Below are 27850 nucleotides of genomic sequence, written 5' to 3'. Positions count from 1 at the left end.
GGCTCTGTATGTGTTTGTACATCTACAAGTGTGTATCTGTGTATATGTGTGGCGTGTTCTTTTTGGCATATGTCGTGTTCAGGGGTCTTCTGGGTGAGTGTTCTGCGCAGATAAGGGCGAGGATGAGCACCGTTGGACGCATTAGTGTGCGTATTTGTTGTGTGTGTGTGTTTGTGTGTGGCGGTTTGCTGATAACAGCAGTGATTGGACTCCGTAGGGCCGGTCGCCTCTGCTCTAATAATGGACAGACTCTCCATTGTGAGCGCGAGGTTGATTATCTGCCCCCTGCTCGTCTCCCTTTTGTCTCTGTCCAATAGCGTGAGCTCTTCCATTCACTCCCGTCCAGCACGGCATAGTGAGACCCCGTTAATGTGCCATGTAATTGGATTGGGGGTCGTCCGAGACCCAAAAAAACGTCCAGTTTTCGCCCTCGAGCCACATTTTCTTCTCCACTCCACTAGGGGGTGCACTGCACTTACTGTCCAGCATTTAAGTTCAGTGAAGGTTTTTCCGTATTTTAAAATGTTTTGATGAATACTATAATACTATGGATAATAATAATAATGCTTGGATGCACATATCTGCTGGATTTTCTCAGTCAGCTTTAGATTTATGATGTAGAGTCACCTGGAAATCAGGCTTCCAGTTAACAGCTGTGCTGAAATCGTCAAGAGTTATGTAATTACTTGAGTTTCTTGCCCTTTTAATGTGTTTAAGAGCATCAGTTGTAAAGTTGTGAAAAGGTAGATTAAGGAAGAACTATTCATCTAGGTAAAGAAAGAAAGGGATTGTTTAAGAAGTGAAGGGCAGTCAATCCGATTAACTATTTCAAAAGTATCCTCAAGTGCAGTCGCAACGGCCATCATAAATGATATGATGAAACTGGCTCTCATCAGGACCACAACAATAAAGAAAAAGCAGGACTTACCTGTGTTGCACATGATAAGTTCATCAAAGTTACCAGCCTCACAAAAAACACTTTTTTGTGTGTTTAACTACATGATTCCTTATGTGTTCCCTCATAGTCTGGATGAATTCAGTATTAATTTACAATGTAGGAAGAATAAGAATTGAATAAGAATAAGAAGTCCAAACTTTTGACTGGTACCATATGTTCAAAACAGTGAAAATCAGAAATCAGAAATCATAACTGGCCCCTGTTATCAATAAATCTTAACTTCTCCTTCTCTGCACAAGGAACTTTGCAGCTTATTTTGCAAATAACATCAGATTTTAAGGTTTTATTGGTTTTGTTCATATTCATTTTTATGTGGCTCACATCTAGAGGCCCATCCACACAGCTATTCAAACTCGATTTCATATTTCCACATGTGAATAAATGTAATACAGGTCTTTTACACATATAAAATGCTCTGTTTAGATTTAGAATCTGTACTTTTGTCACTTTACTCGTTTTCATTTCTATGTGGATAAAAAGGAGGATAAATTAGGAGGAAATTCTCCATTCAAGAAACATTGGATACTTAAATAAGTCTGTACAGGTCACAGTGCTGAACTGACAAGCACACTAACTTGCACGTTCATCTATTACACAGCTGTGCTTTGTATTTCCTTGCTATTAATAAACTCAAATAATGTGAAAATCAGTAAAGTACTTTAAAACGTACTTTAACACTAAATGCGCTTTGTTGAATTCAATTTATTCTAAAAGAAAGGGAAATACTGGATGAAACGACTCGACTTGCAAAGTTAATTTCTTTTTTGACTTCTTTACTTGTTTTTTTATTGAAATGTCCTTTTAATAGCCATTATTACAAATTTTCTCATTAATTAATTATATGCTACTGTATGTAAACCACAGTAACATGCATTCTGTTGCAGCTGCCCTAAGAGTTTTTTCTATAAGTTTGATGTTGAATGAATTTGGTTCAGGCTAAGATGATTCAGATTGCTGTGTATTGGATTTTATGTTTGGAGTTAAATATGTAGAATTCAGCATTTTTTGTTTTGAAAATCTGTGTAACTTTTGAAGAAAACATGAAGTTTGGGTCACTTTTCCCAGCTTTATTGACGTAGCCTTACAGAAGCAGATACCGTAGATGCCTTAATCTCACCAGACTGATGCTGTGTTTCTATATACACACATGTATACCTATTTCTATAAATACGACGTATACAGTCAGTGTTAGAAGCTGTATTTTCTCTCTTTAAGATCAGTGTGTCTCTGTGTTAAAGAGGGTGTTCGCGATTGTGTGGGTGCTCTGTAAGCTAGCAGGAATGCTCCAACACCGCCAGTGCTAAGATGGCTGCCAAGCGCTAAGATGGCTGCCAGGATTCCACAGAGCGACAGCAGCGAATGTGTGTGCGAGAGAGAGAGACGAGCAGCAAGCGAGAGAAGAAAAAAAAAAAAGGGGGCTTTTGGTTTTCTTCCACGTTCCCATTTGGTCAATGTCTCTCTTCTTTTAATATCAGTTTTCCTTGATTTAGGCCTGTCGGCGTTGTTGCGGCTGCTGTAGTAGCACTCGAGATGGCAGCGGTAGCTGTTGCCGCGTCTGATTTTCTCGTGTTGTGGGCTAGAGCCTGGAGAAGGCACTGTCGGTGAGCTCGCGTTAGACACAAAGTCTTAAAAATATCCCCCATAAACATACTGTTACTAAAAGACTCCACAGGGTAGAAAGAATGTCAGCGAATCAGGGCCAAGTACAACATTCAGGGGGGTCTGATCTGTCTCCAAAATCAGTTCACTTGCTCAGATGAAGAGCCTATGGAGACATTATACAAACCTCGGCGTGGCTGCGCTCAGAGTTCAGTCCAGTCTTATATGGGCCATTGGTGAGAGTCGGGTTTCGCCCGCTGCTATCTGACTGAGCCATTGATACAGTAGACTCTGCAGTGAGAGCTCTGCTATACGGCCTTAAATCACACCACTGCAGATCCCACTGCTGCACCTCAACTCACATAGCACAGTTCAGCAGTATTCATCTAAAAACACTGATTTTAACTCTTTGATTTTAATCAAGTTGATACGGAGGCCTACCATCTACTCAAATTTCACTGTGCATGTTCTAGCAATCCACGAAATAACCTTTATCAAAAATATCCCCCATCATTAATATTAAATGCAGTATGAAATTCTTTAATAGACAAGATCAGACAATCATGACTCCAGCCTGCCAATTCTGTGATACTCCTCAAACTATTTAACACATCTTAGTAGACTGCACTGCACTTTTAACCACCAGAAATAACTTTTATATGGTTACAAATATGAATAAACTGTTTCAAAAGATTCCATCAGCTAAAATACAGATTTATGTTTTTGATGCTCAAGTCACGAACATTGCAGATGCCATAACATAGAGCCAATGTGTTGCTGATAGAACACAAAACTACGGTGGCCGAGAAAGCCCAACGCAGTGCAAATTGAAAAGCGCTGCAAAAGCACAAAACACATCCATCAAAATTACAACACAGGCGCAGCAAATAGAAACACGCGCTGCAACTAGAAAAACGCGCTGCAAAAAGAAAAACGCGCTGCAAATAGAACCACAACACAACGGAAGTGAGTCACAACACAACGGAATTTTCCCGGGGGACCTTAAAAGATACTGTACCAGCTAAGCTGCGTCTTCAGTAACGTCTCGGACTTCACTATGTGTACAAAGGACAATAAGTGGCAAACAAGGCGTTTTGTGAAGCAGAACTTTTAATAATATGCACACAACCGTGGTAATCACAGATAATAAACATAACTTACTTTTCAGAAGCTTGTTTGCCACTTATTGTCCTTTGTATACAGCTGGTACAGCATCTTTTAAGGTCCCCCGGGAAAATTCCGTTGTGTTGTGACTCACTTCCGTTGTATTGTGGTTCTATTTGCAGCGCGTTTTTCTATTTGCTGCGCCTGTGTTGTAATTTTGATGGATGTGTTTTGTGCTTTTGCAGCGCTTTTCAATTTGCACTGCGCTGGGCTTTCTCGGCCACCGTACAAAACACAAACAAAAAAACAAATAAACAATCAAGTTGATACTCAAGACGTCAAGTGACTCTAAGAACTGGTAGTTTGAGCTGAGGTTTTGTCACGTTAGATTTCTCCTCCTCTGCACCATGATAATTAAGATATAATATAGTTTTTAAAAAGTTGACTCCTTGGCCTCATATGGAGACACTGCCCGTACTATCTAGCTGTCACATGGCAACATTAGACTCAAATGATTGAAAACAAGATTGCAGGAATCCCGGTCAAAAGTTTCTACAGCCATTACAAAAGTTCTTGTCTAGTTTTATGTTTATGTATTTACTGTAGAAAGCTACAGTTTTTTTTTTTTTTTTTGACTAATTGCTTCCTTCTGATCACAAATGGCAAGGATAATTCTTAAATGAGGACATAGTTTTTTGCAAAGACAATATTTAGTTTTTTACAAATGTTTGGTCCTACTTACCTCAAATAGATAGGAGAAATAGATTGGAGGAAAAATGCACACCAAGCAAACGTCCAGGTTTCAGGAGCCTAAATCTTAATTTGTTTACTTCTGTCAGTAAAGAATTCCTAAAGTAGAGATTCTGCATTTTTTAAGTCAATACCACATTTGTTTCAAAGTAGGAAAGGCATATTTTATTGCTGTTACACCTAACTTTAATATCTAACTGTCTGTTTCGGAAAGAAATTTGGTCCCAAAGTGGTAAAATACAACTTGCAGATTTACATTATGTCAAATTTGGCATAGTTTATTATTGTGTATACAGTATTCTTAGAAATAAAGCAGGAAAAGGTTTAAAAAAGACAATATAGCATTGATAGCGCTTGTTGATCTAGTGTGCGGCAGCAGTATGTGGAGTATTGTCTTGTTGGAATAGTGCAGAGGACCTCACTAATGCGACCTTTGCATCATACGAAATTGCACTTTACACCAGGCCTTCTGGAGGTAATACGGGCCAAGAAACCATGATGTTAGCGCAAACTGAACACGGTACATCCACAAATGCAGCCGCTGGTCTTCTCCACCAAGATAAAAGCAGAATGGCGGCAGTCCCACTTTTGTATTGGTAGATGAATAAATAAACATACTGTATTTAATCGTTTATTGTTCCTATTTTTGATGATTGATACGTCAATCTTTCACTGAAGTTAGGAAGATCTGAGACCTGAGGTAATATTCTAATTCCCAAGCTGACCCTGGGTCATAAGCTGCATTGTGGTGGCATTAGTCCAAGTACCCTCTCAACAATTAGAAGCTAATTGGCCAATCAGAATGCTGTTGTCCCTGCTGTGTGGAGTCAGACGAGTCTGTATTAGAACCTGTTGTGTCAGATTGGAAGGGATATTGGCAGCAGTTGCTTCAGTGTGCTTTGGACGTTCTGTATGGTCTGTTTTTTACCATCGTCACACTTTAAATGTGTTCTAGCAAAGCGTTCCCGTACATGTAATTGGTTCAGTCTCCTCAGCCTTGGCCCAGTCTGAATGTCCTGGACCATTCCTAATTGCTTCCCTCTGCTTTCTTCCCAGAATCCGGACAATCAGACAACTCCAACCAGCAAGGAGATGCAGACGTCAAGCCACCGCCTAATGGTGAGTTTAGAACACACACACACTTTTACAAGCACACTTAATCCATGCTTCTATTTCTGTTCAATGCTTTGGCAATTTTGAACACTTACAGAGTCCATAACTTAGTCTGCTTTTCCTCAATGAAATTGAATTGCACTATAAACCCACTGTTTCCCATTGGTAGACTGCACAACATGAGGCCTGTACATTCTGTACAGAGTAGGGTGGGACAATTATAATATCGATATTGCAACATATTGTATCGTTCTGATCGTACTGTGGTATAACAATATTTTTATTGAAACATACTCTAAACTCCCTAAGACTCACCCCCCAATTTGACTTTTAAAAATGAATGCTTCATTACTCCATGTGGTAGCGCTATAATCTAGTAAATAGGCTGAACCCATGGTGAATATTGGTGGGTAAATTGCATTTATTTGCTTATTTAGGAGTGTATTATCCTCTTCAGTAGCACAGATGCTTTGAAGTATTGTAGATAATTCGCAGAATAATAGTGTGATATTTTGATAATGTTTTTACAGGCAACTTAACTAAGTTTATAAAACTTTAAGGCCTTATTTCCAACAATTCTCTTTTTCTTTTACAATCAGGTACAGTTTATCTTTTGGTTGGTCACTTTTCCATTGAAGGTGCACCTGTGGCTGAAGCAGAAATGTCAACTAAGTACAAATACTTTATCTTATCTAAGTAGAAATATTGGTTATCTTTCCTTTACTGTAGTATAGGGACTATAGATTTTACACAATTATCTAAATTTATACTTCTTACATTTTAAAAATAGCCTCGATACTCCTATTTCATTTCAGCTTGTTTTCATATCGGCTTCTTATCCTTCAATACAACCTCTATCCAGATAAATCTCTCCATCCAGATAGAGTGAATCTGATTGTGATCCATCACACCTGCATACATCCCGCTCCCACTCCAGCAAAAACATAGTAGACGTATGTAGCCTAGTATGAAGATGATCCGTGCAGAGAGTCAAGAGAACTCCAGACAAACTCCAGTCCAACTAAACTTCTATAATATATTTACATTCTTCTCTTTGTAAAATACATTTATTTTCAATGAGCATATATGCAGCTTAAACAGTAGGGGGCCTAGTGCATCCTAAATTATATGATTAACATTAAAATTTTAATATTTTAACATTATATTCATTATGGCTTTTAGAAAAATGTGTTTTGGCGAGGGGGGTAGTGCACTATAGAACTCTGTGGGCGTGGCCTAAGATTTTGCCCTTAATGAAAAATTACATGAAAAATTTAATTTTTTTTCCCTTACATTACTTTTACTTTTATACTTTAGGTAGTTTTAGAAACCAGTACTTTTACACTTGTACCTAAAGAGTAAAAAGCTTGAGTTAATACTTCTTCAACTTCTACATAAGTATTTTTATTAAACTCTAGTATCTATACTTCTACCTACAGAATAATAAATGGGAATGCTTTTCACACCTTTGCACCCTAGTGGACACTCAATTGCATTTTTCCCACAAGAAGAGCAAGCAGCCAATAAATAGGGACTGTCTCGTTTTTTTTTACCCGCTCTGCAGTGCACATTAGCGCCCCCTTGAGTCTGCCGCTGCTCTTAGCACACACTCGTTCAAGCCATACAATACTGTATTTCATTCAACGAGCTTGGCAGACACAATTGTGTAACAAATTTAGGGCTTTTCTCAAAGCCAGTCTGTCCCTTTGCCACGATCATGCATGCGTGCGCATACATGCTAACAAACCTGAATAAATTCGGTAATCCACGTTACTTAAACGGGTGAAGCACGATTTCTCGCACTTATGCTACTTGCTACATGTGCTCGCACATTTGCACACCCAAAGTGATCCCCGTTTGAGTTTATTATAGTAAGGCGTTGCTAGGCTGGCTGTGAGCGAGTGTGGCGGAACGCTCATAAATCACTCTGACGTGATTGGTTGATGGGAACCACATGGGCAGCGCTGAGCTCATGCGCCGGCATCGCTGCGGTTAACCAGCGCTCGCGATCCCTCTCTCTCTCACACACACACCAACACACACACACACACACACACAATAACCTCAGGCAGCGCTGCAGATGGGTGTGGAGCCATAACCCTGTCACCCGTGCTGCAATGTAAAACTTATGCACACAGGGTGTGTTAATTCAAGTTTTAATGGCCATATGAATTACTACAATATGCACACATTAACTGTATACAGACAATTTGGTACGTACTGAATATACTTCCCGGTATATAATATACTAGTACCTCATTTTACGGACTGTAAGGCGCACTTTATTATAAGGCGCACTATCAATGAATGTCTATTTTCTGGTCTATTTCCATACATAAGGCGCATCAGATTATAAGCGCATTTTAAGCAACACTAGTAAGGATCATGGGTTTCACCATTTTTCCCTTCTAATTCGGCGAGTCTTGCCTCTGAATTACAAAAGTGTAATTATTAAAAAAAATTGTCATTCAAAGTCAAACAAGTGCTGGATGTTAATCAACACAGATTTTTCTCCTGAAAACCGTTCATTTATGTGAGTAAATTACTTCTGTTTATTTACAGTAAGCTTAGATTTACAATAGTTAAGCACGATTAGCAGCAGCGCCCGACAGCGCTACACTGAGGAACCCTGAGTGTTCTGGTAAGCCAGGGCACTATCAGCTAGTGGTTCAATGTAAACACGCAGGCTACAGTCCAATATACTCACCTCTGAACAGCAAAAGAGCTAGCGCTGCAGTTAGCTGCTAATGCTAATACTGCTCCAGCCTCGCTGCTGGAGAAACTTCACTGAAACTCCTTTATAATGCTGTACTTAAGTGGAGTGGCTTTACTGCTAGTGTGATTATAATTTGCACTGTCGGTTTTTGGGAAAATTAAAGGATTTTTAGTGTGCCTTATAGTGTGTAAAATGCAGTACCTTGTTTGGCACCTCTGGACTGGATACGAGATAAGATTCAGATGGTTTGGCATGGAAGCATACAGGTTCTGCATGGCATCCTGCAGCATATTTACGCACAGATGCTGCTACAGCTGGGCCTGTAGATCCTGCACTACACTTGTAGGTTGAAGCTGAAGCTGGTGTCCCATAGCTTGTCCCATAATTGCTGGATTGGTGATAAATCTAGAGACCAGGCAGGTCAAGGAAGGGTTGCAATCTGTTGGATATCTTCCTGGAAAATGTCCTGCAGTCCAGTGTCACTACTAGTAGTGATCAATTGTCATTAGCGATGAATGCCTGGATCATTACTCCAGCATTTGGGACAGTGTGTCACTTCACAGCAAAGGCAGGATTAAAGCTTTTACCACAATACCTCCAAACTCAAACCTGACTGTTGTCAGATATCAAAAGGAACCTGGATTCATTGCTGAAGACAACACCTTTTATTTAACAGCAGTTCAGGGTTTTTCATGCCTGGCGATTTATTGAAACTGTCTTAGGGTGTGTCATAGAAGCACGTCTATCAGTCAACAGATCTTTCACCAAGAGATACACTCTAGGGGTGGGTGATATGGCCCTAAAATAATATCACAATATTTCATGGTATTTTCGCGATAACGATACTCTTGGCAATATGACAAAACACTGAGTTAAAAAAAAAAACGATTTCAAGAATACACTACTGCTACAAAATTAAAATTAAATTCTGTTATTGCATACGATAAGATATAACTGAGATATAAAAAAAACAAGAATTTTATCAGATTTGTAACAGAAGTCAATAATCCAGAATATCATGATACTAATAATAATTCACTCCGAATATATCTCCATATATCCAGGATTAAAGTAAAATAAATAATACTGGACAGATATAATCTGTCTCTAGTAGATATATGATGGGAAATGAGAAGAGTGTGAATTTTTCTTTTCTTTTGCTAAAAACAGTAAAACAGTAGTACCCTGATGTGATAATTAGGGGTGGGTGATATGGCACAATATTTCAGGGTATAATATCGTTCGCGATATTCAAAAATGTTGGTAATATTATTGCATACGATACGATATTCCACATCCCTATTACACTCACTACACAACGTGTCCCGCATGCCTGTTAACTTTCAGAGCATCTCTGAGCGTCTCGGTCAGGAAAGCTGTCCATTCCAGAGCTGACCAGCAGCAGTCAGCCTGTTATTGTCGCTTTGTGGAAGAAGAGCACATCATATAATCCAGGGATGAATGTGGCCCATGTGGTTAGGCAGGGTTTTTTCTGTTTGTGTGTGTGTGTGTGTGTGTACATATGTGTGTATAATTCTCTTTTGCTCTCTCTCTCTCTGTTTTTGTCTCCAGGGCACTTGAGTTTCCAGGACTGTTTTGTGACTTCAGGAGTGTGGAACGTGGCTGAGCTGGTCCGCGTGTCACAGAGTGAGACACACACACACACACACACACACACACACACACACACACACACACACACACACTCTCTCTCTCTCTTCATAGCTAGGATTGTTGTCTAAGTGGACAATTAAGCATCTCTATAGTCACTCTGGACTAAAGCATCTGCTAAACACCATTAATGTAAATGTTCACACCCATTATTTCATTATCTTTCTCTTCCTTTGTCGCTCACTGCTCCCTTGACTCTTTGTATCACTCTTGTTCTGTCTCCCTTTTCTTCTGTCACTCTGTCTATCTGTCTTCTGTCTCTTGTTGCATCACTATGTCTGTCTATTTTTTCTCACTCTGGGTCTCTTTTTCTCTCTCTCATTATTTCTGTGTACCTCTCTCACTCTTTCTCTTACTTTCATTCTATCTATGTCTTTGTCTCTGTCTGTCTTACTTTTTCTATCTCTCTGTCTTTCTTTCTGCGTCTCTCTCGCTTTCTGACTCTCTCTGTCTCAGGCTGTATTACTCTGTCTTTCTTTCTCACTCTGTGCCTGCCTCTTTTTTTTTTTCTTTTTTTCTATCTCTCTTTCTCAGTCTCTGCCTTTTTTTGTACAGTGTCTCTTTTTCTCTATATATATTTCTTCTCTCAATCTATCTCTCACACTGTGTCTTTCTGATTCTCTCTTTCTCTGTCTGTCTGTCTCACTGTTTTCCTGTCTAACACTTCTCACTGTCTCTCTCTCTTTTTCTCTCACTCTCTCTGTTTTTCTATTTTTGTCGCAGTCATCTACCGATCTTTTTTTCTCTGTTCAGCTCAGTTTCACTCTAATTGGCCCTCTGTGTCTTTCTCTCAGTCTGTCTCACTCGTTTTGTCTCTTTGTCTCTGTATCTCTCTTGTATTTGTTCCTTCTACTTTCTCTTTTTCTCTTTCTTCCCATCTCTTACTCTTTCTTTCTGTCTCACTCTCTCTCTGGCTCTAGTATTTGGGATGGAGTGTGTAGTTGTCCTCGGGGTGACTCTGCAGACAGCTGTTATAAGGGGGAGCTGTGTGTGTGTGTGTGTGTGTGTGTGTGTGTGTAGATGTGTGTGGTGATTTATGCGTGTGAGATGCTGGTGAACGTCAGTAAATAGTGTAGAGTAAATCCTGTTAAGGCATTTTAGGCTCTCAGGAGGAAATCAATAAATCTAATTTAGGAATCTGACCTCAAATCCGGAATTAAGTTAGACTGTAAAATCAGTGAGTGATTGGGCTCTGAAATAGACACGGGGATCATGACTTGTAGCACTGAGACCAAATCTCTATCTAACTCTATTTTAACTCTACTCTAACTCTTTTTCTATCCTCTATCTCACCATTAGCTCCAGTTGCCACAGCCACCGGCCCCAACTTCTCCCTGGCCGACCTGGACAGTCCTGGATATTACAACATCAACCTGGGCCGCCGTTCCATCACATCAACTCCATCAACCAGGTACACTAACAAATACACACAAAATTAAAGGGTGCTTTCACACCTACCTTATTTGGTCTGAAGTTTTAGACTTTTCAATTTATTGTGAACTAAAATAACAGGTGTATAATGTGCTACAAAATTTGGTGCAGACCAAAGAAGGTGAAATTTGTCAGTTGTGCCAAATTCTGACTCCCCATGGAGATGTACAGGTGCATCACACAGCAGAATGGGTACAACAGATTAGAGTGCAGGTGATTTCTGTATCTACCGTAACTGTAGATTAACCCTTATTAATAAACAGAAATAAAAGGAATCAGAGGGGAATCTGCACAGGAAGGAAGACGGATTCTGACAAGGAGGCAGAATTTGGCACAACACCTTGAAAATCATCTAGACAAATTGACCACATTGTGTAAACCAATCAGTGCGAAAGGTATAGGGAGACTCCGCCCACTTAGGTGATGATGATGGGATGTAGTAAAATATTTTGGTGTGCTCAGTCACTAAACTACAGTGTAAAACCAAAATTAACCACACTAAATGTATTGAGTACAATGTAACAAATACATCAGTCTTGGTTTGAACTGTGTTCTGAACTTTACAATGTAAAAACATCCCAAACAAGCACAAGCACACACACAAATAGACAGAAATACGTTTTTTTTTTGCTTTTCTGACTTACACTACTCGTGCATGTATTTGAGTAAAAGCTTGCTTGGCCCAGGCTTTCCTTTCTTCTACTGTGTGTGAGATCTGTTCTCCTGCTCTCTTTATTCTTCCTGCTGTCTCTTCCTGTCTACTTCTTTTTCACTGTTTGCTCTTCTCTCTCTCTCTCTCTTTCTTTCTTTCTCTTTCTCTCCATTTTTTCGCTCGGCCGCTGCAGGACTGAAATGGAGCTGTATGGCAGTCTGCCGCGGAGGTATTCCCCACTCCTCTGTCTGTGCCCTGCACTAACTCTCACTGTCTTTGTGCTGCTCGATCTCTCTTTTTGTCTCTCTTTCTTTCGCTATCTTTTTCATCACTTAATTTGGAACGAGACCCAGAACTGAACACCATAGCTTATTCATTACTCTCCTGATCGATCACCGTTGCTTTCCAAGAGTAGAGCTGAAACACAGCCCAGCCGAAACACACTGTACAGTATATTAACACATACCAGGGCTTTATTTTTCAAATACACAAAAACTGCAGGTCTGTTAAGCAGTTATTAGTTATAAAATGTATGGAATATGCTGTACTCCTCAGCTGATGCTCATGTTCAGAAGAGCAGCGCTTCATGTTAAGTTTCAGTTTCATCCTCTCCAGTAACACAGGAGCTATCGAGGAGTTGCAGCTGGGCATATCTCATATTATATGAAAATGCATTCCAGCTTACTGTTAAAAGACCATTTTGTTCGGCCAAAGCCCCTTCTGTTTTTTGCGTCCTTGGTTTTTTGAAACATAATTTTTTTAGGCCTAAAAGATGTGTCATTTCACTAGAAAGCTTTTAGTTCTTGATCTTTTTAAAGTACAGTAAATCACTCAGAGGCTACCCCCATTACCTGCATTATCCAATAAAAGAAGAGCCATGAAGGGAGCGTCACAATGCTGTTAGCCAATCAGGGGCAAGACAGTTGCAGGTCCTGAATATTCATGAGTAAGAATATTGCATGTCCTGTTGTTTTTCCTTGCCCACTAATCCTCCACCCAACTAAAACAGCCTGAAACAGGAGCACAAAAATGACTTACAAGGCTTTATTCATACTTGAGACCACTATAACTATATTAATGAAAAAAAATAAATAAAACAGATGCATTAAAATAGGAAGAGTATTGGCCATCATTAAGTCTCCATTACCTATATATATTTCGTTTCAAATTAAAAGTCCTTGATTTATTATATGTAACAAAGGGCGACTTGCTTAAGTGCAGTTTTTTTTTTCTTCGCATCAATTATTCTGCATCAAAATCTATTATAAAGAAATCTATCAAAAATAAATTAAATTAGAATAGGAGTGTTGTGGCTTTTTTCTGTCATTAGCTCAAATCGCTTTCTATTTAAAAAAAGAGTTGTTTGTTAGAGTTAATCACAACTACTGGATGCTGCTGAGTTACAGATGCATTAGACTGGATGATACATAATGAGGTTTGTTCAGAGAGCCATTATACGAATATACTATTAATATTAATTTTTTTTAGTAACTACTAAGAAACTATATAAATAATGTCTACATTTTAAAAATACATTCATAACACCAGGAAACCATGTGCATCACACCCTCACCCACTTCCCCTGTAAAGCGTCTCTCTGATGTCAGTAATACATGTTGATGTAGACAGGTTTTGTTCTGTGTATTGATTAGTTTCCAATCTAATCTAACTTTCTTTTCTCTGCTTTTCCTCTCGCAGCTCAAACAAGCGCAAGTCCATTGATGACAGTGAGATGGAGAGCCCAGTGGATGACGTCTTCTACTCGGGCCGTTCCCCCGCACCAGGCGGTTCACAGCCCAGCGGCTGGCCCAACGACGTGGATGCAGGTAAACACCATCACTCTCACATATATACACACACACACAACACACACACACACACATAGACACACAATCCCACTCATCACCTCCGCCCTCAGTCTCTTCACATAGTCAGCGTTCAGTAATGTGAGATTTCAGAGCACCAACCCAATGTGGCGTCATTTTTTAATTGGAGAGTCACATTTTAACTTGCATTTCTGGTTTATTGAAACTAGTAATGACAGGTTTCTGCTCCAGACACACTAATCAGGTTATTTGTCACTGTTGGCTGTAATTCAGGCTGGCAGAGATGTCTGTGTGAAGAGAAAACTCTTTATTTACACCTCCTTTATTCACCTACCCAATCAGCCACTCTCTTACTCAATCACTCAATCACTCACTTATTCACCTCCCCATCCTCCTGCTATCTCTATCTGTCTTTCCTTTTCTTCACCATCCTCTGATTCTCTCTTCTCCCCCATAGAGCAGACAGACAGGGCCAGGGACCAACACGCACAGTACTCTCTATTTTCTTACTATTTTTTGGCATTCAGTAGGGGTGTCACGATTCTCTAAATCCTCGATTCGATTTTATTTCCGATTTTAGGGTCACGATACGATTCGATTCTTGATTTTTCTTTATTTTTACAGCAGCGAGGCCTATGCCAGTTTTAGATTAGTCTATGGTCAGTCATTGGTTTGATTCATCAAATTTACAATATCTTATTTCAAAAGGTGGGCTTGATATAAGTGATGCAGAGTGATACAAGTGATCTGTAATACACCACATTAGGCACTAATGGTCAAATTTAAATAATTTAACCAAGATGTAATGCCATCTAGTGGCTTTTTTTGGTAGCAGCAGTGTGCACTATTAAAACAGCAATGTGCAACATAACAAAATAAATAATAAAAAAATACAGGAACAGTCATGTACAAAATAATAGAACAATTAGAGCCTTAACAAACTGAACTCAATCCTACTATTACAGTTAAACATGAAAAATAAGACTCTGTCCCTGAGAATGACAAGTTTTTTTCTTTAATAAAGATATTTATTAACTTTATCTGAGAGAAAGATGCTCCTTGAGGTACCAAAACTATTAACATATTTGAGTCTGACCAAAACAATTGTTATTTTTATATTTTCAAGTTTTTCTTTAAGAAGAAGAAAGTGTCCACATTCTCTGGATAAAGGATTGCTCTTTGAGCAGTCAGAATGCGGCTACAGTGTGCTGCGCCATTTGTTTAGCCTGCGTCGATCTTCTTTTTGACTTCATGACATGATTTCGATCAATTTCGATAAAATATCGAAATTGTGACACCCCTAGTTTTCAGTGTAGAATTGTGAACAGTTTGTGCATTGTTAGTGCTTTATATACTACTGCAAGCTGCTTACTACTGGTCTTTATTAGTGACATGTCAAGTACAGGTCTGCATTCCTGTAGGACTTGTGTAGGGTTCTTTTACAGTATCTTGTGTTGCAGGGCTAAATTTTAGAGTCATACAGTACCAGTTAAAAGACAGCTTTGCACATTTAGGCATTATGAGGTAGAGTCACCTTGAATTCAGGCTTTCAGTTAACAGCTGTGCTGAACTCATCAAGAGTTAATTACTTGAATTTCTTGTCTCTTAACAAAGTGTTTGAGAGCATCAGTTGTAAAGTTGTAAAGAGGTAGAGTTACAGGTATACAGTGAATAGCCCTATTTGAGTAATGTTTTAATCCTTATTATGAGAAGCAAGAACTACTCAACTAAGTAAAGAACAAAAAAAAACTTAAAAAAATAAAGGTTAATCAATTCCAAAATCTCAAGAATTACAGTCACAAAGACCATCAAAAATGTTGTGATGAAACTGGCTCTCATTAGGACTGCCCAAGGAAAGGAAGAGCAAGAGTTTCGTCTGTTACACAGGATTTATCAGAGTTACCAACCTCTGAAACCTCAAGTTAACAGCTTCCCAGATAAGAGCACCTTTTAAGTTTCCACATAATTCCTTATGTGTTCCTTCATAGTCTGGAAGCCTTCAGTATTAATTTACAATGTAGGAAAAAACTAAAAACATTGAATGAGAAAGTGTGTCCAAACTTTTTACTGGTACTGTAGTTTCAAGGTAGCAGTAGAGATGTGGGAACACATGTGCTCCCATATATATTTAAATAACAAACCCACTGGGAATTCTTTCTTATTTTTATGACATGTTTACGTCTTCACATCTGTATTCGGCTGTTTAGGAGAGGCTGTTGTAGACAGACAATGATGCAGTACATAGTGTGTGTTTGTGTGTGTGTATATATGTGTGTATGAGACAGAGAGAGAGTGTGTGTTTAGTGGTCAGTGTTCATCTCTCCGCAGGCCTGTGATTTTGCTGTCATATATAGTGCCAGGTCCTGGTCTCTGTCATCTGTGTGCATGTATTTAGCTTTGTATTTGAGCATAGGCGTTTATAAACCCAATATCTTCCTTTATATCTTCATTTTTTTGTCAATTTTTCAATTTCTATACAGTTGAGCAGATGCACATGTTATATACATAGTGTGGGGTTAACATAATCGTCAGTTATTAATAATTATGAAGTTATTTCATGAAACTGAACATTTATACCTATTATTGATTGGGTTTGGATATGCATTGACATACCAAATGTAACATGACATGGTGATTAGTATTAGTATTGCGTGTGGACGTGATTTCAGCCACTTTTAGTCACTTCTAATCAGATGTCTCCATTTATGATTATTTCTACCTGCTGTTTCTGTCTACAGTGAGTGGTAATGCCTAATATTGACATGACCCATTAGTCTTGTACCTGCTATCAGGCCTCAATAAAAAGTAAAGACAATATATACCCTAGGGTAACACTTCTCTGTATATATTAAATCTTACAATAGGACAGGTTTTGCAGATTGTTTGGGTGGCTTAAAGATCTGCAGTTGAGACCTTGGTGCCACCTTGAAAAGGTCTTGGGTCTTGAGTCTATGCCTTGAGTGGGTTTGGCTTGGCAGGTTTTAATGTTATGGCTGATTGGTGTAAAACACATATGTATCTCTCGTGTTTCATTGTTGCTTTCATTGCTACTTTAATTGTAAATAAAATAAGATAATAAGCCCTTGCTAACCTGAGCTGAGCTTTAAATACGCTTGTGCTCTTGCTTGGGGAAAAAACATAGTGCATCCAACAAGACCAAGACCAATAATAGACCAGCAGTAAAGTCAGGGTAGCATCCAGAATTTTGTATTATGTTCTGTATGCTTAATTTGTGTTAGAACATGTATATGTCTTAGCTCATATGATGGCCAACTATTAAATTGTTTGCTGATTGACCACATTTTTTGCATACCAACCAAAAAGCTTATAGACGCTCCAAAGAAAACCAACATTGTTATAAAGGCTGATTGAGTTAGAAGGATAGAAGGACTTATAACACTGTTTTGTCACGTTTTAGACCTACAGGGTTAGACAATAGAGATGATACACCAGCAGCCAGCATTACCATAGAATAACCACATTATACATATCAATACTCTTTTGACCCCAGTTTCTGCTTTTCTCGATTTTTTCTCCTTTTCTCTAATCCCCTTCATTCACACGGTCACGTCTTCTGGACGCACTCCAGCGTTTCTTCCATAAACAGATCTCCTCATGTAGCAGGCTTCACGCCACCTGTAACAGAAGCCTCATGATCACAGCACACGTACAGATCCAACGATGCTCTGCGTCCATGTGATCCCTCATTCATTCCATTCATCCAAACACAACCTCCATATATATACACGCCGTCTCCTACATAAAAGCAGAACAAGCCCCCCGGCTCACAAACCCACAATCCAACAATCGCACAATCCCACGCACCTTCTGCTCATCTGAAATCCCTGTGATGACTTCCTGTCTCTCTATTCCCCAAATGTTCCTTCCTTCTCTTTGCTCTCCCTCTCTCTTTCTGCTCTCTCTTTTTCTCTTTCTTTTCTTTCCCTGTCTGTGTCTCTCTCTCATAACTAATGGAGAGCTGGCAGGGATGGATTCCAACTGTACCATTGTTTTAGCGTGTTAGCATTGTTGTAAGCATTGTTATACAAAATACAAATACAAAATAGATATATACTTACAGTACCAGTCAAAAGTTTGGATACTCCTTAAATTCAGTGTTTTTCATTATTTTTATTTTTTTTTCTACATTGTAAATGAATACTACGATCATTCAGACTATGAAGGAACACATAAGGAATTATGTAGTAATTTAAAAAGCAGAAGAAAAAACTCTTGGTCTTCCTTTACTGGGGCAGTCCTAATGAGAGCCAGTTTCATCATAACATTTTAGATGGTTTTTGCAACTACACTTGAGGATTATTTTAAAGTTTTTGAAATTACCTTTATTTCTTAAAGTAATTTATTTTCTTTACTTAGTTGAGTAGTTCTTGCTTCTGAAAATATGAATTAGAATATTACTCAAATAGAGATATTCACTGTATACCTGTAACTCTACCTCTTCACTACTTTACAACTTATGCTCTCAAACCTTAAAATTAAGAGGCAAGAAATTCATGTAATTAACTCTTGACGAGTTCAGCACAGCTGAAAGCCTGACTCTAGCCTGACTCTACCTATATGCAAAGCTGTTATCTAAGCAAGAGGTGCTACTTTGAGAAATTTAAAGTACAAAACATCTTCATGTTTGTTTAAAATTGTTTTGTTTAGTAAATAATTCCATATGTTTTTCTTCATATTTAAGATAACTTTAGTATTAATCTACAATGCAGAATATTTTTCTATAATGAAAAAACAGAATTTAAGGTGTGTCCACTTTTGACTGGTACTGTATAGATATGTGTACACTGACATGCCAAAAGTCACAGGGCACTGAGCTGCTGCATATGTGTTTTGGGGTCTCCTGCATTAAATGTGGATGTGATTTCTGCCAGGGTGGCTTGGTACCTGTTCACAGCCACAATCATTACCACCAACTGTGCTGTCCACTGTGGGTGGTAATGTAGCTTTATATGAATATGTATTTCTGGTACACTTTGAATTGGGGAATATTAAATCACACTTACATCACCTCACAATTTGCATACTGCTGTCCCATGACTTTTGGCATGTCAGTGTCTGTGTGTATACTGTATATATGATTGAGTTAAAAGTGTGTAGAATTGATGTTGAATGATTTTAACCCTGTTCCCCTGATATTCCCCTTACCAAATCCAATACAATGCCAAGCCTCTGTATATCTATATTTCTGTCTGCCTTTCTCTTCCTCTCTCTCTCTCTCTCTCTCTCTCTCTCTCTCTCTCTCTCTCTCTCTCTCTCTCTCTCTCTCTCTCTCATATTGTTAACTCTGCCCTTCTCCCCTGTTTGGGTTTTTCAGTGCAGCACCATTTGGCCAGTATGCAGGAGAGGAAGATTAAACATGAGAGCGATGGCGTGCAGTTTCCTTACCATGGTTAGACCACATTACCCTCTTACATCTTTACTGCCTACTCTACACCACTCACACACGACCTGCATCACCACTGTGTGACTTCACTGTGTCTGACCCTCTGTCTCAGTGTTTAAGCCCCTCCCCCTGCCTCTACCTGTCTCTCTACCTCCCAATCTCTCTTTCTGTCTCTCTTTAAGGTATCTGCAGATTTATTTCATTTATTTAAAAAATGTAAAAAGTTGAAACAAGCCTTAATTAGTCTTAAAATGCCTAAAAAGTCTTAAACTCATCATCAAATCATGTTAAAATGACAGAGAGTAAATTTCTTCATCACTTTCCAAATGTTTAAATGTAATGAAAAGTTAGCTTACTGATTAAACAGCAGACTGAAACAGCATTATTTCTGATTCTGATACTTGCTTTTATCTAACGAAGAAAGTCCTGAAACTGTGAGAATAGGCGTAAATAGCCCTACTTTTGCTCTAGTGTAGGAAAATACAGGAATCGCAACTTTCTATAAAGTCTGTAAACGTAATATTTTGGTTGATCTTTTTACAAATTTAACTCTAAGTGATATTAACAGGTTTTAATAAGCCTTTAAGATCTTTAATTTCCACATAACTGCAGATCCCCTATGTCTTAGACCCTCTTTATCTCTACTTCTGGCTTTTTATCTCTCTCTTTTTTTTCCTGCTTTCCTCCCACTGCACCATGCCCGTCGTCCTCCTCCTCCTCTGTCTCTCTTCTGTGCATGGGTAGATGTGTTTTTGTTCAAGCGCTTGTCATGTTGTTGGAATCATCAAAGAAATGAGAGAAATGTTGTTGGTGGTACTTTGGTAGGGGAACCTTTATTGTTCTGACGTTTTTTTGTGGATAAACCATTGTGTCCACCTTATTTTGTATGATGGCAAACTTCCAGTGTGACAGTGGATCTGTTGATATAGTGGTTACAACCACAGTGAGTCCTAATAACTAAGATAAGAGGAGATTTTCACCTATAAACATACTGTTGTGTTGGTAATAGAGTTACCAACACAACACAATTTATGGGAGTGTTGAGGAGCTATAATATATATAATGTAACTTACATCCATCACCTTCCACAGAAAGGGTGGCTGGACCTGTAGTTGAATTCATATATTTGCTTTTATCATTCTGTGGAAGTGAAACACCCTTGCCCAAAAAGTGGCTTGGTTCTAAAGCTCTAGTGAGGTTAAAGCATTGGGTGCTTGTGAGGCTCTGAGGTTAGCTCTTACGTTACCGTTTTGTCCGACAGCCTCACAGCACCTGAAAGTTTCATTCAATACAGTACAGTTGCCCCTTCAACCACAGACGCAGCTCCTTATCTTTGGATAAGGTTCTAAGGTGCTGAAGAGTTAGTTAGCTATGCTTTAAATATCTGAAAATAAACTGTTGGAACTGTATAAACAGATAACTTTATGAATCCAGGGCTTTCCAAAGGGGTATTACAGCCCATGATGATGTATGTGTGAAAGACCCTTTAAAAAGCTGTGTAAAGTTCCTTCCAGCACTCTGTCCTTCACTTTAAATCATGAATTCACTATAAGATAAAATTATGACACTTAAAAACAATGTGAAGTAGTCAGTATACAGCTACAGTATAACAGTGTACGTTTTCTGTGCCCTCAAACTCAAAAATAACTCTTAATTGTTATCTGGGAAAATCTTGGACGTGGACGTGGTGGAATAAGGAGGATAATGGTGGAATAAGGGCAATGGTTAAATCAGTTCATAGTAGTGCTGGGCGGTATACCGGTTCATTCAGTATACCGTAGGGGAATCTTTATCAGAGGAGCTCCTTCCGCTGTTCCTCTGTATGAGGAACAGCAGATACTGTATGAGTGTTTTATCCAAGTAAAATAACAAACTACAGCAAACAGCACTTATTTACTCTGAATATTTCCCCCAGACGAGCCCATAATCTGTCCTGAGTACAGATTTCTTTATTCAGCACAAGAGATAAAACTCCCTAAAACTCTGAAAACAAGGTAACTACAGAAATAAGCTTGAAGAGCAGTAACTGAAGCCATTTTAAATATATTAATACTGTAGCTTAAAGTATAATATTAATGCACACTGAACTGAATTTATTTGTTTGTTTGTATTTTATAACGAATGAAATTGTGGGAATTGTGAATTTTAGTACTATAATGCCTCTATAATGGCTTCAGAAAAACATTGTAAATTGGTATTAAACTGCGTCTAACTTGTGCAGTAGAGCTTTTGAGAAATCTCTTTTTTAAAAGATACTAAAACATTTTATTTTATATTTTAGGTAAATGTAGTAACCTGAGTATTTATGGAACTATTTAAAATATTTATTTTAGTGAAGTAACCCCATTTAAGGTCTATTGTTTGTTTTCTTCAGCTGTTTTTTTTTTTTTTTTTTTTTTTTTTTTTGATAATAAAGTCTAATTTTTTTCATATATTGTGTAATTTTGTGGGACAAAGTAAACCCATTAGTAATCAATGCCTTAATTTAAAGCCTTAGTGTTTCATATTATATATACTCCAGTCATGCAAAAAAAAAAAAAAAAAAAAAAAAATTAATATACCGTGAAAAAACTCTAGAAAAAATACCGTGATATACATTTTTGCTCATACCGCCCAACACTAGTTCATAGTGATGCCTAAACCGTCAGCATGTGTTTTTAATGGGGGCTGGGTGCTAAAGACTATCTTGGTTACTAGTAAAAGTATACAGTATGTCTATAGTAAAGTCTATTGAGTCCCTCTGGCTGCTGCTCTATCATTACTTGTGCATAAATGAGCAATTGAGCAGCACAGCCTATTCTAACAGCTGCTGATATATTTATTTATGTTCACCGCCACTTATTATTAATACTAATTAATTGTCATAACACAGAACTACACCGGCAGCCCATGTTGTCTGACTCTGTGTGTGTGTGTGTGTGTGTGTGTGTGTGTTTAGCTGAGCAATACTTTAGCTTGTGGGTTACTGATGCAGTCCCTGCCTTGAGACGTCCCACCTGGCACAGACACGACCAAACACACACACACACACACACTCTCTTACACACACACACACACACACAGTCACACACAACAACAACCCAAACAAACAAATGCAAACACACTCAGGTGCGCTGCCTGTATTGCCACAGGCCTTATGTCTTCAAAATATGCCACACGCACACACACACTCTCATACACACACACACACTCATACACACTCATACACACACACACACAATCTGGAGTGAAGCGAAGCTCCGGTCCAGATGGTGCCTCCATGTGTCGACAGCTATGGGAGCTACTGGGTTACAGAAGACATCTGTTACGGCGATGATGATGGTAGTGGTGGTGATTGTGGTGAGTGTGTGTGTGTGTGTGTGTGTGTGTGGAGTGGGGTGAGGTGGAGTTGGGTGGGGATGGGAGGGGGTTGTGTTTGTCGTGTAAGTGTGTATGAGAGAGAGAGAGAGAGAGATAGAGATAGAGTGACACTATGCTACGCTCTGAAGGTGATTCAGTACCTGAATGAAGCGTTTGGTGAAGTCATTCATCATTAAGCCCGGCACTGTGTGCGGCAGTGTGCTCTGTGCGGCAGCGTATGGAGCCCCGTAACATTCAACACCCCTTTTTTCTTTTCTTTGACACTCATTCTGTCTTTTCTCTCTCACTTTATCTCACCTGTTCTGTTTAATTGTACACTAGGTGGCGCTAATTTAGTTGAATCATTATTATGATGCATAGTCTAGATATTGTATAGTGTTTAAAAGTGGGTGATCAGTTCTGTAAAAAGATCTGAAATTCAATATGGGCAGACCATTTTATTCCTAGAAACTAAAGTTTCAATATTTTTTTTACTATTGAAATATTCAGTTATTTAGCTAAATACAATACTTTTATTGTGTTGTATGCAATCTCTAATCAATATCAGCTGTAGCTATACATAAAATGGATATAGAAAAATAACATATACAGTACCAGTTAAAAATATGACATGAAAGACATGAAGACATGAAATCAATTAAGGAACACCTCACCTAAACCTGTTCAAATGAGATGGTGATTTGGTATTTAATATTAAATTCACAATGTAAATTGATGAAAAGAAAGAAACACATTGAATGAGAAGACGTGTGTCCAAGCTTTTGATGGGGACAGTATATTTATGAAGAAAAAGTAAAAAGAAAAAAAAATGGAAGTGAAAAATTGTTATATTTTATTTTTAAAGTAAATAATATTAAAAAAAATAAGTAAATACTACCAAATATACAGAAAGATACTGTATTTCAGATGAGTTTAGACTATTTCTGAATTTATTATGTAGGTACTAAACAGTGGATGTGCTATAGAATTATTTGCACTTGTAAATATTAATGTTGTCAGTGTTCGACAAAAACACTATATATCTGAAAGGAATATTTAAGGGAAATCAGTGTAAAAAGTTGTCCTGAGACAACGGTCAGAATCCAAAATCAGAAAGTTTGTTAATAATTTTATAGCATTTCTTAATGAATTTAATTAAAAAAAAACATTTCTAGTCAATGTAAAGGTAGTATCTATGTGCCAGTATTTTTTTATATTATGTTAAACTCAGGCTTTTCCATTGTAAAGTTAATATAAATCATAAAAACTGACAAAAATGAGACAATGTAGCACTCTGCTCTTATTATTACTGCTATCATAAGTGTTAATTTTAGTATTAGTGTTAATTTACTGCACTGCCCGGTCTGACAGTGAGTGGATTTGATGGACAGGGGATCACAGTGTGTCACTGGCTGTGTGTGAGGGTCAGGGGACGAGGCAGTGCAGAACTGTACTGTGCGTATTCAGTCCTTTTCTCCCAGCAAACATTTTTCTGTGTGTATACTGTATGTGTGTGTATATATGTGTGTGTATGCTGTATTTTTGTGTGTGTGTACTGTATGCGTGTGTTTTTAGGGCTGAAACGCAGCGTTGTGCGAGCGTTCCTCAGCGTTGCGTGTGCCGCGGTGCGACAGCTCGAGGTTTGTGTGCCGGCCAGCTTGTTAGCGTGGCGAGACTGGAGGGTCAGAGGAGCATTTGATTGGCTGCCAGTCTGCTGCAGCACTGTGCCAGAAACTGGACAGAGAAAGAGAAATAACAAATGACACGCACACACTCGCACGCGCACACGCGCATATGTGTAGACAGGAAGAGGGAGATCATAGGAACTTCTGTCAGCTTTAACTCCAAAGGCTTTTATTTTGGCGTCTGTTTCCGGCCACTGACGGAGACGCATATGTTAAAGGATTAATTAAATCACCATCGTGGCAACAGTCTCTAATTTCTAATTGTATGGAGGCGACTTAATTAAATATTATTCGCTGTGTGTGGAATAAAATTCGTAGACAGCATTCGCACTCACAACGCTTTTATTGTATGTGATTCTTATTTCGCGCAGAATGCAGCGCTTCACAGTTTGTTCTGGTGTGGCACGGGGGGTCGAGCGGGTCGGCTAAGTAGAGGGAAAAGCGTAATAGGAGTCAGAAGCTCATGTGTAAATATGACGGCCCGTGTCATCGCCGAACTTGAACTTTTTCAGCCAGCTTTATGGCTTTTAACATCTGAAAATCCCAAATCCTCTTAATTTAAAATGCACTAATGGAGCGTGACCTTGTGTGTGACTGTGTGTGTGTGTCTGAGTCTGACTGTGTGTCTATTTTAGTACATTAATCCCATAACACATAATGTCATACTCTCTATTTCTCTCTCTCTCTCTCTCTCTCAATATCAGACATACATGTCCTTGTACTCTCTGTTCTGAAGGCTTCCAGTTGTCACACTTTAATAAGTAAGGAGCTGATTCTATTCCTGTCTATACAAAAAAAAAAAAAACGGTTTAAGGCAGAAGTTTAGAGAATTGTTAGGCTTTGTCAGCAGATCTGATTGGTTGGGTTTGGGTTTAGTTGAAAAGATGCCTCTTTAATCTGCTGTCTGTATCTAACAAGTCTTTGCAAATTCTAAAATTTTGCATAAAGAAAAACGCCAAATTACAAAGAAGAGTGATTTACCAAAAAATCAATGCAATATCAATGTATGTGCACCTCTAGGACATACAGTGAGCTGTTTTTAAAAGGAATGTTTCCAAAAAACCCTTGATACACAACCCTATACTACACTGCACTCCCATATACTCCCCTATACAGCCCTATACTACCATGTACAACTCTATACTACTTTTTAATGGCCTACATTATACTCCCGTATACTCCCTGCACTTCCCTGTACACCCTATACTACCCTATATACCCTATACTATGCTACACTCCCATAAACTCCATGTACTGCCCTATAGTACCCTGCTTTATACTACCCTATACTACATTACACAACCCTGTACTCCCTTATATCACCCTACGCTTATCTTTACTTCATATACTACCCTGAACATCCCTATACCCTATGTCCAACCCTATGCCACTTTAATATCCATACTACACTATATTACCCTATATACCCTATACTATGCTACACTCCCATATACTCCATATACTACCCTATAATACCCTGCTTTATACTACCCTATACTACACTACACAACCCTGTACTCCCTTATATCACCCTACACTAACATTTACTTCATATACTACCCTGTACATCCCTATACTCTATGTACAACCCTATGCCCCTATAATACTTATACTACTTTATACTTCCCTATACTGCCCTGTACTTCACTACAATACTCTATACTCTCTATACTCCCCCACAGTACCCTATACTCCCTCATACTTTCCTATATTACCCTATACTACACTACTCAACCCTGTACTCCCCTATATCACCCTACACTAACCATTTCTTTATATACTACCCTGTACATCCCTATACTCTATGTCCAACACTATGGCCCCATAATACTCATACTACTCTATACTACCCTATACTGCCCTGTACGTCACTACAATACTCTATACTCTCTATACTCCCCCACACTACCCTATACTCCCTCATACTTTCCTATATTACCCTGTACTACACTTTATATCCCAACCTGTACATCAATATACTCTATATACAACCATATCATACCCTGCAAAACCTAAAAACTATTCTCCCTATACTACACTATACAGCACTATGTATCCTATACTCACGCATCCTCATATCTATTCTGCCCTATGATTTTACTGGGAATTTTACTCTCTCTGCTTCGCATAGATTCAGTGATTGAAAACACTGATTATTTATTCTATATTTTTTAATGCTATATTGTCTAAATTGGGCAAACATTTACTTAAATGTTTGAATGGAAACCCGTCCATTCATCTTCAGCAGTGCAGTCGTTCTGGGGTCGCCCCTGTGCTGCCTCTAAACCTCCAGTGGCTCATATGTGAAGAGCAAGCAGGAGAAAAAGAGAGAGAGAAAGAGAGAGAGAGAGGGGGAACGTGAGAGATAGAGGTAGAGAGAGAGGTTAGCCAAGTCTGTCATTAGTCTTCACAGTAATGTAATGTGACTCAGTCAAACAGGTCTAAGAACAAACTGCCTGGCATTTTGGTCGTGCCACAAGCCCCACAACCTTAAATTGCGTGTTTGGATTACCATATATCACAATAATTTCCCTCAAAACCAGCCACAAGAAGTGCTGATCATAAAACAGGCTGCGTTTTTTTATTTCCTCGGCCCTGACACATTTGGCCGGGTTTCTGGGTCACTTGGTAAGCCCAGTGTATACTTAGCCTGCTTGTTTTTGCCAAACTTTGGAACAGCTCACCAGCCCGAAGCCCGGGCCCTGCGGCTTCTGGGGCCGACGTTTATAGAAGCAGGAGGACACTTTAATGCGCCGTTATATATGAGGGGCACATGCCGTCGCCCGCTCTCTCCCTCCATTTCTCGCACTTCCTCCCTCGTTATTCACACATCCCTCGCTCCCCTCCTGTCCTCCTCTTCGTCTGGCGCCGAGCTGTGCTCTCGGCCACTCTCGGAGAACAGCTCGTTCCACGTCTCCAGCCTGTGAAGACCTATAAAAGGGTCTGATTTCCTTCGACATAAGGAGAGTTTCTGAGTGTACGTCTATTTTTTTTTTATTATTCACCTTTATGCTGACGTGGCACAAAACACACGTTAACTCTGTGTTAACTGTGTTGTTGTTTATTTTCTGTGTTCTTGTCAGAGCTGTTCACAAGTCAAAATCAAGTCTATGTATATATAGTAAGTCTATACATTATATTGCATATATATATTCACTATATGGTCAGAAGTATTGGGATACCTGCTTCTTATTTATGTTTATTGCTTCTTCCATAATCAAGGATAATAAAAAGAGTTCATCCTGATTTTTAGGAGTAGCTGTCTCTACTGTCCAGGAAAGGAAGAATTTCTACTAGATTTGTTGTGACAATTTGATTGCATTTAATGATAAGATCAGCATTAGTAAGATCAGGATTTTGGAAGACCCACATACAACCTTATCCCCAACACAGAGGCTGTATACTTCTTTGGCCATTCCTGGCATTACATTAAGCATAGTCCCAATAGGCTCAAGAGACCAATTCTATTGGCAATGGGTGCAGCTTGAAGTTGGAAGTCATATGCATTCATTAGAAGAGTGTTTACAAAGTAAGAAAAAGGTAAAGAAATGTATTTTATATAACAACTGGAATGACGATAAGCTGCTGGTGTGATATGATTG

General features: G+C 38.8%; 2 protein-coding genes across 10 annotated transcripts in view; both read left to right on the top strand.

Annotated features, from left to right (window-relative positions):
• elof1 (elongation factor 1) overlaps positions 1-27850 on the top strand; it is a 515825-nt gene that overhangs the window by 28882 nt on the left and 459093 nt on the right. The gene's annotated exons all lie outside the window — the stretch shown is intronic.
• Positions 1-27850, top strand: part of nfixb (nuclear factor I/Xb) — a 230914-nt gene that overhangs the window by 186347 nt on the left and 16717 nt on the right. For 6 of the 9 annotated variants that reach the window (XM_049467637.1, XM_022665025.2, XM_049467636.1 and 3 more), the window contains 6 exons: positions 5468-5530; positions 9813-9887; positions 11211-11322; positions 12188-12223; positions 13693-13820; positions 19156-19230. In XM_049467637.1, coding sequence (XP_049323594.1) covers positions 5468-5530; positions 9813-9887; positions 11211-11322; positions 12188-12223; positions 13693-13820; positions 19156-19230 — 489 coding nt within the window. The remainder of the gene's footprint in view (positions 1-5467; positions 5531-9812; positions 9888-11210; positions 11323-12187; positions 12224-13692; positions 13821-19155; positions 19231-27850) is intronic. The other 3 variants (XM_022665028.2, XM_049467640.1, XM_022665032.2) reach the window with 3 other exon arrangements.

The sequence above is a fragment of the Astyanax mexicanus genome, chromosome 19 (genome assembly GCF_023375975.1).
Source record: "Astyanax mexicanus isolate ESR-SI-001 chromosome 19, AstMex3_surface, whole genome shotgun sequence".
In the NCBI taxonomy this organism is placed as follows: domain Eukaryota; kingdom Metazoa; phylum Chordata; class Actinopteri; order Characiformes; family Acestrorhamphidae; genus Astyanax; species Astyanax mexicanus.
The sequence above is the reverse complement of the archived record's forward strand: the minus strand, read 5'-3'. Positions and strand labels throughout refer to the sequence as shown.